Consider the following 12134-nt stretch of genomic DNA (forward strand, 5'->3'; position numbering starts at 1 on the left):
AGAAAACCAGGCTTAATACTTTCCAGGCATTACCTACTAGTTTGTGTTTGGACCTATGTCAATATCTATATGAATGCCACTCCAGTTTTCTGTCCTTTTTCCAAAACCAAACTGGTCATTATTGAATGAACATATTTCATCACAAAGACCACTCGGAGTATAAGCCAAGGTTCTTAAAGAAATTCCTGTTGGGTACAGTGGTGCACACCTGTAATCACAGCTGCTTGGAAGGCAGAAATCGGAAGGATGGTGGTGCCAAAAACCACTCCAAAAGTAGGGTTATCCAAATGCTGAGAGAAATGGCAGTGTACCCCAGGTGCACAGCACCTCAGGTGCTTATTTTCTTTTTGTTTCTTAATTAAAATTTATTGACAAAGTGATGTGCAAAGGGGGTACAGTTACATAATAAGGTAGTGAGTACATTTCTTGTCATATTTGACATACCCTCCCTCATTTTTCTTTCCCTGCCTTAGTTCAGGTAAGCATATATACAATATCCAGTGTACCAAAATCATATACAGTAACCACGTGGGGTATGCCAAAGGAAATTCACCTAGAACATTAAACGTAACGACAACAATAGAATCCTCCGGTGTTCTTCTCCTGGAGATCTTTTTGCATATCCTCATCTTTTATAATCATGTGTACATAGCTATTGAGCTATTATGATCCTCTGATAGGTATATCCTAGATCTTTTTATGTTTGTTTAGTAGTTGTTTGGTTTTGGATACATAATGTAAAGTTGTTGACCCAAACTTGGAAATATCAGGTGCTTATTTTCAAGTAGACTGCATTAGCCTAGATTACATTTGGCACATTTGTTTACAAGTCCCAGCAAAACTGAAAATCTGCAGATATCCCCAACAGGGTGTTGCTGACCCCACACTTCTCATGGCACACACGGCTGCGAAGGCTCGCTCCTCCCAGGGCTCCTCACAAGCACATGAATCTCCACTCGTACCTGTCCTCACACACTCTTGTCCACTATTTGCCTGGCCTCAAGACCCCAGCAAACTGCTCCCCACCCACCATGGTAGGTTCCCAAGGTAAGAGCAGTGAGGGAGAGCAGTCACCTGCATGCTTGTGAGGGTGCTGGAGACTCCGCTGGCCCTGAGGACTGCTTCCCTGCTGGAGGAAGAGCGCAGCTCCTTTCACCATGAAAAAGCTCTCGCTTAAGCTGGGAAGGACAAAACCAGAGCACAGTTAAGACTGCATTCACAGTGGACAATGGGCCCAGACCTGCTGCAGAGGAAAAGCTTCAGAGTGGACAACCAGCACACAAGGCACATGATAAGAAATTGTTTTTTAACTTCACTCGCCACTCTTCCCAACCTCACCCTTCCAAACGTCTTGCTGCAGTCTCAGGAATGAAGGAACAGCCCTGTTAAAATGCCCTGGGTTCTCTGTGTGCTCTCTCAGGGCCTACAGCCCCTTCCAGCAGACAGGACAGTATCTCCTCAAAACAGAACACACATGGTAAGCATGCCTAACTTTCCTGCTATTTGGTTTTGTTTCCACCTCCCCAATGTTTAGCCCCATTCTAAACACATTATTAACTTTTTTTGGGTGTGGGGGGTGTTGGTCCTGGGGCTTGAACTCTGGGCGTGGGCATTGTCCCTGAGCTCTTCAACTCAAGGTGAGTGCTCTACCACTTGAGCCACAGTGTCACTTCTGGTTTTCTGGTGGTTAATCGGAGATAAGAGTCTCATGGACTTTCCTGCCTGGGCTAGCTTTGAACCATGATCCTCAGATCTCAGCCTCCTGAGAAGCTAGGATTACAGGCATGAGCCACCAGTGCCCAACACATTAACTTTCTAAATGACTACTTTTGTTTTATTTCAAAAGTGACATGAAACATGATAATAAAAACATTTTTTAAATTTTGCAAAAAAAAATCAGTTCAAACTACAGAGATATATAAAAATGCAGCAATTCTCTCAGGCACAACCATTTAACATGTAAGTGTCTTGAAGGGAAATCTTTTTTTAAAAAAAGCAGTACTTGCAAAAATAGAAACTTTAAGACCTAGGGAAATCAGTCCCTGGCAGAAAACAGAAGGTATTTAACATAATATAAAAAAGCAAGATCATCTTTGCTCCAAGTATCTAATTTTAGTAATTAAACATTGTTATCTTGGAATTAAAAACTTAGTAGTTAAAGAGAAAAAAAGTAGTGCATGCCCATAAGCCTAGTACTTAGGAGGCTGAGATAGGAAGATTTCAAGTTCAAAGCCACCCTGCTACATAGAAAGGTCCCATCCCAAACAAACAAGCAACAAAAACTCAGCTAAGGTCAGAATATAACTCCAAATGTTAAGGAAATGGCATAAGAACTAGCAAGTAGGCCAGCGGCTTCTGAGAAAGTCCATCGTAAGATCTATTAATTGTTCTGGCTAAATTCCTATGTTAGACTGCTCAACCCTGAAAAGTAAGGCTTGGTCTGCCTTGCTCCTACAGCCTTTGGATACTGACAACTGATTATTTCTGACACCTACATTTCACAGGTCCACTACTACCCAAATCCACTGCCAAGTTTCCCTCCCTGCCTCGAGTTCCAAGGACCAGGAATCCCAGGGCTGTAAGGAATAAAAGAAGGGGGATGCATCCTTCTCCCCTGACACCCCTCCCCCACATGAAGAACAGAGCTCTTGAGCACCCACCTGGCACAGTCACGATGCAGGCTGTCTCCTCAGCAGGCTGCTGGACCCCCTAACTGTCCCACCCCCCAACTTTCACACCAAGGCAGTATGGAACAATGCTGAACCTCACAGACACTATTTGCTACGAGTGCACCTCCAAACTGAAAACGCCCAGCCAGGGGCTCTCAGGCCCAGGAAACAAAACAACAATCTTTTCAAGGCAACATCAACCTTTTTTTGTTGATGAGTTTAGGGGGGTGGGGGTGGGGGGAAATCTATCCATACTGACGAGAAACCACAGCATACTGGAAACAGCCAACCATGAATGGTGACCTTTGTCTTGGAAATCATGAGCAAAAATTCCCCTTAGCTTCCCTTACATTTCCTTTGGAAAAAAGGGAACAATAAAAAAAAAAAAGTTGGTTGAACTCTGATCACTACCAAGTGGCTGTGCTCAGCCGGATAAGGAGTCCCCCCTACCCCCATGAGCCCACCAAGTCCTGGCTGAAGTCCTGAGAGTCTCACAAGGAGCAAGCCTGACACAGAAGTCCAGGAGCACAGACTGAGCTCACCTATGTCCTGGGACCTAGAGATACAAGAAAGGCACACATCAAGAAAAAACTGCATACCATGCCTCTCGTTTAGATGCCACAGAATGTGGCCAGTCAAGGCATCTACGCAGACACTCTCCATGACCTGGACCCTGCACTAACGTCCCCCCCCCCCCCCCAGCCTCTCCTGCAAGCGTTTGGGGTGAGTACCATTCCCCCTAGACTTCCAGGGCCTCCCAGGGTTCTCCCTGCAATTTCCATCACCCAGCGGCTCCGTACCCAGGTCCATCGGCACCTGGAGCACCTGCTGGAGAGGGCTGTTTAAGATGTCCACATGGATGATGGTATGCACCATGGTGAGGAAGCCTATAAACCCACCCACCACCCCAGCCACCAACAAACCAGCCTTCCCAGAAAAGAATTCCATGTCCCCAGAAGACACACTGGGTCAGACTCCTGCTAAGAAAACTCCCCCCCCCCCCCCACCACACTCAGTGCTTTTATCTCTGCAGTGCAAGTGACACTGACATCCCAGCCACCTCTGGGGAGACCTGCAAGACCTGCAAGTTTCTAAAAGCAAGGAAGACAAGGAAAACAAACACCCCTCAATCAGCACTCCTCCAGCAGTCCAGCCCTCGGAACATAAACAGCAGGTCCATCCAGAACCCATGGGCAGGGCAGGGGAAAGACAGGCTGTTGTGGTCATACGTACTAATTTGGGCTGCAAACCTCTGAACAGTGGAGATGCTTAGTTGGTCGAAGGAAGACGCAGAAGTCAGAAAAAAGAGGTCCATGACTGCAGAGTTCATGTATTTACCACCCCCTGAGACATGTAGTGCCGAGGAGTCCTGCCGTCCACTCCCCACTGGATACAGGACAGGTGAGAAGGCTGGCTGCTCTTCCACAGAAATGGCAGTGGTGAAGTCGTTCCACGATGGTCACACCCAAGGAGCAAGTGGCTCTCGTCTTGCTCTGATATTTTGGCTTGAAAAGGCCCTTGTCCCAGCCTTGCAGGATGAAAGGGACCCATTCAGAGGAGCAAAACAGCCTAAGTTCCTCTCATCACTTCACTCCTACAGCTTTGCTGCGGTAGCTTTGGGAACAAACCATGGGGGTGCACTGGGAGCCACAGCTGGCCACTAAGTAACTAAACACAAGCAAGAGGACCCCATTCCAGTTAAAATCAATGTTCTTTCAAATCATCACACGTCTACCCAACAGGGGAGGAAGGGATGTGGGCAGCACCACAGTTACTCACGCCTCATTTTCAGTGCTTTCACATTCTGAAAATGCTTCAGTCATGCTAATAGCTGCATGAACAGCCTAGTGACCCTGGGCTGGGGATGGTCCAGAAGGAGGGAGCCACACCCGGAAGCTTTTATGGGGAGCCTTGAGCACACAGTGTTGGGCTAGGCCAGACAGACTGCAAAGGTAAAGCAGGGCTCAGATCCCAGAGGGAGGAGCCATGATCCCCAAATTAACCAGCAGAAGTTCCAGGAGTGAGCTGTGTTTTTTTTGTTTTGTTTTGTTTTTGCCAGTTCTGAGCCTTAGACTCAGGGCCTGAGCACTGCCCCTGGCCTCTTTTTGCTCAAGGCGAGTACTCTGCCATTTGAGCCAAGGTGCCACTTCTGGCCGTTTTCTATATATGTGGTGCTTGGGAATCGAACCTAGGGCTTCATGTATACGAGGCAAGCACTCTTGCCACTAGGCCATATTCCCAGCCTGAGCTGTGTTTTTTGAGGCCCTTCTTTCACCCTGGGAAATAAGGACACGAATAGCTACAAGGCAAGACACAGTAAGTGTCCTAAATGGAAAGGAAAGCCAGCAGGTAAGTGGTAGGTGGGGAACACGGGAGGAGGTAGGGCCCAGAGTAGATGATTCTAGAACGTCTTGTCTGGGAGGCTTCCCCCCAGCTCCCAAGTGGCCCTGAATGACAGAGCCACGCTTTCAAAGTGGGCCTCCATCAATGCGCCCGGACAAAGCTGGCAGAGGCCTGTGCGGTCAGCCACCCACATCGTCAGCTTCCTGCAGCTCAGCAATTTATTCTCCACAAAAACAAGTCAAAGAAGCAGACAAAGCTTTGGAACTCAAATCTCCAGGGACAGCCTGGGCACCCACAGTGGGATTCTGGGGCACATAGAAGCCTAGGGGTTGGTTTCATACAAACCCCATAAAGCCAGACACCAGTGGCTCACGTCTATAATCCTAGTTACTCAAGAGGCTGAGATCTGAGGATCACGGTTCAAAGCCAGCAAGGCAGAAAAGTCCCTGGTGAGACTCTTATCTCCAATTAACCACTCAAAAACTGGAAGTGATGCTGTGGCTCATGTGGTAGAATACTAGTAAAATGAGGCTCAGGGACAGCTCTTAGGCCCTGAGTTCAAGCCCCATAACAGACAAAAAAGAAAAAAGAAACCCCTTACACCCTGGCACTCCACAGTGTTTTCTGCTGCCATCTGCGGACATGGTCTAGGAAGGGGAGCATCACAATGGAAATCCTGATTTCCATTGCCACGGAAGTCACCTGCAACGTAAGAAAGACTCAAACCAGGATCAGGGTGCAGCCACCCTGACATGGTTCCGGCTCTCCATCTACTCTAAGTTCTTCAAGGTCATCAATCTGGATGTCAGCCTTATACAGCTGATGACCACGTTCCCTAGAGGACAGGACAGGCTTGCCTGGCTGGCCTTGCTGATCCCCACAGCTGAATGGACTACAGATAAACCACAGCCACCACCTCCCAGACACTGCGTGATCTCAAAGGACTGCTTGCTTAAATGGGCCAGTTAGAACTTCTTGCAGGAGTGGGTGTGGCTCAAGTGGTAGAGTACTGTCTACCAAGTGTGAGGCCCTGGGTTCAATCCTTAGTACTGCAAAAAATGGAAGAGAGAGGGAGAGAAAGAGGAGAATGAGGGAAGGGGAGGAGAGAGAAGGGAGGGGAGAAGAAGGGAGGGGAAGGAAGGAAAGAAGAAAGGAAATAGAACTCCTTGTAGGAAACCTCTTCGGATAACTCTTGAACAGATCAAGAGTGTTTGCCCACTGCCCCCACAATGTGTGTACGTGTGTGTGTGTGTGTGTGTGTGTGTCAATGCACAAGTGTATGAAAGTGCTATGTACCCCCAGGCCCTGTAGGTGATGAAATCTTTTATTTCCACCTGTGTCTCTCCTAGTCAATGGAGGATGCTCTCTACTTGGAAGATCTACCCAGAAACAAACATCAACAGACATGCGCATTCTCCTCATGAAGGGAGCAACACAAGGAGGTGAAATGTAGGGAGGCCACAAGGGGCTGAGAAGCCAAACTGCTACACCTAGGAAGCAGCAAAACTAGAGGCTGGTGGTCACTGCACCCAAGTACCTCAGAGCCACACTGGGATAAACTAAAGGCAGCCAGGCACTATGATGGGAAGGGAAGAAGACAGTGACAATTGGATATATCTTGCACAGGCTCTGCTTTGGCAAAGCACTCTGGCAGATGCTGGTCCATTGGATCAACACACAACTGTGAGGCAGACCAAATCAGTGCGATCATACTACATTGTACCTGAAGAGACAGGATGCTGCCTGTGTGTAGCTTACAAAAAAACAGCGTAAGCCTAAAGCACAGGCTTGGTATATATCATCTTAAATTGACTAGGCTGAAGCTAAGGGAACTGCTTTCCTATGGAGAGAATTAACCCTGGGCTGTCCTCAACTCTGCATGGTGACTGCCAAGGGGTCTGCAGTCTGTGCAGAAAACTTGATGGTAATTCTGGGGTAAAAGGAACTAACGTGAAGTCACTGCAGATGAGATGCATGTCAGAGACACTATGACTTTTTTTTTTTTTTTTTGTGGTCCTGGGGCTTGAACTCAGCGTCTGAGCTCTGTCCCTGAGCCTCTCTGTGCTCAAAGCTAGTGCGCTACTACTTGAGCCACAGCGCCTTTCTTGCTTTTTCTGTTTATATGGTACTGAAGAATAGAACCCAGGGATTCATGCATGCTGGACAAGCACTCTACTACTAAGCCACATCCCCAGCCCTCTGCTAATTCTTTAGATCAGAACTATTTACTGAATGTCTACAGTGCCCAGAAAGGGCTAAGCCCTGGAACTAAAAATACTAGCTTGGCACCTGCCCAGGGGAAATCTCACAGTATAGTGGGCCAGACAGGCTCAGGACAGGAGATTCAGGTGCTGCGGGTGCACATTCACAGGGGCTCCTGAGGCTGAGCCAGGCTAAATAGGGTTGAAAGGACATGTGACACATAACCTCCAGGGACCAAAAGGGGATGTAAAAGACCCCACTGTGGATGTTCATAAATGAGTTTATAAATTCTACTTTTTTATATCAGTTTTTTAGAAGTTTAGTGAGCATAAATTGGCTCTTGAGAACTTGATCATCGCTGAGTAAACTCATAAATCAAGTTGCAGAATGTGTAAAGCTGAGAAACCAAACCCTAGGCTTGTGGCTGAGCCATCAATCTGTCAGCATAGCAGGTTCTCAGCACCCAAAAGTCTGGTCCCCTGCAGGCAACTCAGCGCATATCATCTTAAGTAAATTACAGCTCTGGTCTGAATAGTACTTTGTAGTTAATGGAGAGCTCACCTGCCGGTTCACTTAATCAATGCGATCACATTCTTAGAATCAAGACTGGGAGAAGACTCACATCTTCTGTAGGTTTATGGAAAATGGGCAGGATGGAGTAGGGAAGCTCCAAGTCATGGTCTTTTCCCTCAGAACCCCAGGGCAGAGGGCAAGATGGTTGGATCTGCTGGGCGCTGGTGGCTCACAACTATAATCCTAGCTACCCAAGAGACTGAGATCTGAGAATTGCAGTTTGAAGCCAGCCCGAGCAAAGAAGTCCATGAGACTCTTATCTCCAATTAACCAGTAGAAAACCAGGAGTGGTCCAAAGTGGTAGAGTGCTAGTCTTGAGCAAAAGAGCTCAGGGACAGTGTCCAGGCCCAGAATTCAAGTCCCAGGACTGGCTAAAAATAAATAGTTTATATAAAGCTGATGTATGTATGTAAGTTATGCCCTTACTCATTTTGCACACATTAGATCACAAGACTTCTGAGCTGTTCTTTGAATCATACTATTCTTCAGACCATAAGGAGATAGGTGGCTCAGGGGACACACCTGTCAGTCAGTGCTCCCAAACTGTTGTCCTAAACACACAGTGCTGACTAGAGGGAACTTCTGGCTGTGTGGGGCTATATGCCCCTGGAACAGGACTCATAACAGACATATGTGCTGCCAGGCTATATATTGTTTGGCTGGAGGCGTAGGCTTCTTTCAGAGAGAAGGAATGTACAGCAGCATTTCAGACATCAAGAGACAGTCTCTGAGCCAGTTCCACAGCTGCCTTCATACTAAAGGGCAGGGGCAAGCCGACCATTAGTTCACCTAAGAAGAGAGAAAGGTGGCCAGTGATGAGAAATTTTAGGATAGCCCTGGGAGCCCTCCGGCTGGTGGGATCAAAGTTCTGTGGCCTTTCTCCCTCATCTGGGACACCAGGCCAGCACAAAGCCCCTCTTCCTGGGGGCAGAAGGCATAAAGGCTGCATTGTGCAGGAAACGCTATGGCAGCAAAGACAGCCAGCCAGCCAGAAACAGCAGGTGCAGAGCAACTGACTCTGTAACAACTCAAGTTCCCACAGCAGATTAGCTCTACCATACTAGGTACTTAGCACCATGCGTGCTGTTGCTCGGTCGCCTAGGCACTAGTTACCTGGATACAACTCTTTCAGGGGCTTCCCAGCTTCTGAGAACCTCGAGTTCCAGTCTTACAACAATCCCCCAGCCCCCTCGTGCTGAGTGCCCAGAAAGTCCTGTAGGGCAGAGTTGTCTGAAAGGGTGGACATGTTTGTACTGTCCAATATGGTAGCTACTGACCATAGGGGCCTAGGGGACACTTGAAATTCATTCAGTGTGACCAAGAAACTGTTAATTTAGTGTTAAAGTGGTAGGATACCTGCCTAACATGTGAGAGCCTGGGTTCAATTCCTAGTACCACAAAAAAAGAACAACAATTTTATCTCAGAGCTAATGGCTGAAGCCAGGGGAGCTTCAGGCTGGTAAGAAGCTGGGCAGAGGCCTCTGAGTCTCAAGCCTGCTCCCCAGTTTAGTCACTGATCTCAGTGCATTCCTCCCAAGCCCCAGAACTTTCTACAACATGACATTATCCACACAGCCCAAACTTCCTAGGGTAAGGCTTTCTATGGTAGTCACAACAGTCTATAGCTGTTGGTCATATATCAGTAATTTCGATTTCATTAAGCTGACAGTCCTGAACTCAGGGAGCTTATAATACAGAGAAATGACTGTAATAAAAGCCTTCCTTGTATGAACTCTTGCATGACTTCCCCCTCCACCACACCACAATTCCTGACACCTCCTTGCCCACTGCTGTCCTTAAGAGACGCTGGGTGCTATCATGGCCTCCCCCTCTCCCCAAAGTGCTGCCTTCTGACACCCTGCCTCCCCCAGGAAGCCTTCCCTGGCTTCCCTAGCTGAGGCCATGGCTCACTCTCTCCTCTGCAGGTTGAATCACTTACTCAAACTCACACATGTTGAGTGACAGAAGCCCAGGTGAGGCGGGGGAAAAGAGCTCAGAATAGATTCAGATGTACTTCATGAGAACTGGAGGCATCAGTTTGAAATCCTGGTATTCAATAACTTTAAACAGATAAATACAGACACATGAGCATACATGCACACCCACATGTATGATCTCTACCCAAGAGGACCGGAAGCTATGATACCCCAAAGCAATAAACATAGGCCCAACGGCCATAAACCTCATCCTCCACTGAAAGGAAGCAGGCAGGGAAGGACATCATGAGGCCTGGAATGTCTGGAACAAAAACACAGAAATACTTCATGCACATGTCAGAGGCACACTGAAGCCACGTTTGGACATTAAAGACAATGACACAGTTACTAGATGGTACGCCATGCGTACACACAGACACAAATGCACTGAGAAGTACACTGATGGGGACAAGATGGTAACCAAAGCCAGGTGAAACCCACCATGAGGACGCGGTGAGCAGCCGGCATGGGATCATGTGTTAAAGGCTTCGCCTCAGTCACGTGCTGTTCTGTTTCTGCCAAAGATGCACAACACAGCCACTCGAGTCGGCAGACACCACAACAAGATGCTAGGCACTACCAAACGTGCACTCAGATAACCACAGAGCCCACCTTGTAAGAGCCAGAGGAAACCCAAGGACTGGGCCAGACCAAAACAGCTAAAAGCAATAAGCTGTCCGGAGCTAGCTGCTTTTACTATGAAAGACATCATAGTAACAACTTGTCTGTAAATTTGAAGTTATCTCAAAAATTTAAAAATTGTTTCCTTTTACAAGTCCCAGTTAATTAGATTTTGGTAATGTGTGTATATGTGTGTGTTTGTGTCACTGGGGATGGAACCCAGGCCTGCTACATGCTAGGCAAACATGCCCATTTACTGACCTTTTTGCTTTGCTGTGGTTTGGGTTTGTGGTTTTTTAAGACAGGGTTTCAACATAAAGACCAGGCTGGCCCCAAACTTGTGATTCTTTTCCCTAAACCTCTCTAGTGCTGGGTTCCAGGTATGTGTCACTAGACTGATCATTTTTACTGGTATATTTCATGACTTTCCCTTTCCATCTCTTTACCCTCACTAATGGAGCCCTTTTCCCTCTTAGTGTTTCCCAGAACAGAGAGGGTGAAAACAGCAGGAAGTGCTGCTCTCTCAGGGCCTCTCATCTGCGTGCACAAACCCCAGGGTTCTCCCATACACAAGGCCTAATTTTAGCATTCTCCTGCTGTGACCATGTGTCTGGGATCACAGGGGCAGCCCTGCCTGAGTGGGCCTCCCATTGTGGAGAGCAGGGAAGCCAGGATGCTCAGCCCCTGCAGGATGTGACTCAGCATCCGACTCCCATGTGGGGCAGTGACAGCCTTGGCACCAAGTGCTGCCTTTACCTCACCTTGTAGGCCCACAATTACCAGGTTAACTGGCAAGATGGGCATGCAGCACCAGGCCTTCCCCATGGGCCTCAGGACCATACCCAAGACAACCTGCTTGCTCATTTGTCCCACTGTGTCAACTGGTAAAACATCACACATTATTTCTCAGTAGAGTTATTCAGAGGAATTGCTTATTGTTTTGAGAATGGCCTGGCTAATGTTACCCTGGCTGGTCTTGAACACAAGATCAAGTGATCTTCCAAGTGCATTAACAACACAGACTCGCAGAGTGCCAGTGGCTCATGCTTGTAATCCTAACTACTCAGGAAGCTGAGATCTGAGAATCATGGTTCAAAGCCAGCCTGGGCAGGAAAGGACACAAGACTTATCTCCAATTAACCACCAGAAAAACCAGAAGTGGTGCTGTTGCTCAAAGTGGTAGAGCACTAGCCTTGAGCTGAAGAGCTCAGGGACAGCACCCAGGCCCAGAGTTCAAATGCCACAATGACCCCCCCGCACCCCCTCCCAAAAGAACACAGACTGCCAAGCAGTTGGAACTACAGGTATGCACTACCATGCTTTGCTCTCTGTCTTACTGATTTTTCCCCCCAGTCCTGGGGCTTGAACTCCGGGCCTGAGCACTGTCCCTGGCTTCCTTTTTTTTTTTTTTGGCCAGTCCTGGGCCTTGGACTCAGGGCCTGAGCACTGTCCCTGGCTTCTTCCCGCTCAAGGCTAGCGCTCTGCCACTTGAGCCACAGCGCCGCTTCTGGCCGTTTTCTGTATATGTGGTGCTGGGGAATCGAACCTAGGGCCTGGTGTATCCGAGGCAGGCACTCTTGCCACTAGGCTATATCCCCAGCCCCCTGGCTTCCTTTTGCTCAAGGTTAGCTATTCTACCACTTGAGCCACAGCACCACTTCTGGCTTTTTCTGTGTATGTGGTGCTGAGGAATGGAACCCAGGGCTTCATACATGCTGGGCAAGCACTCTACCACTAAGCCACTTTCCCA

The 12134-nt window shown here is 48.0% G+C and overlaps 1 protein-coding gene across 1 annotated transcript in view; it reads right to left on the reverse strand.

Annotated features, from left to right (window-relative positions):
- The window catches only part of Ssh1 (slingshot protein phosphatase 1), a 52562-nt gene that overhangs the window by 27061 nt on the left and 13367 nt on the right, over positions 1-12134 (reverse strand). The window contains exon 3 of the mRNA XM_048342771.1: positions 1075-1178. Within this exon, the coding sequence (XP_048198728.1) occupies positions 1075-1178 (104 nt within the window). The remainder of the gene's footprint in view (positions 1-1074; positions 1179-12134) is intronic.

Source organism: Perognathus longimembris, chromosome 3 (genome assembly GCF_023159225.1).
Source record: "Perognathus longimembris pacificus isolate PPM17 chromosome 3, ASM2315922v1, whole genome shotgun sequence".
Classification (NCBI taxonomy): Eukaryota; Metazoa; Chordata; class Mammalia; order Rodentia; family Heteromyidae; genus Perognathus; species Perognathus longimembris.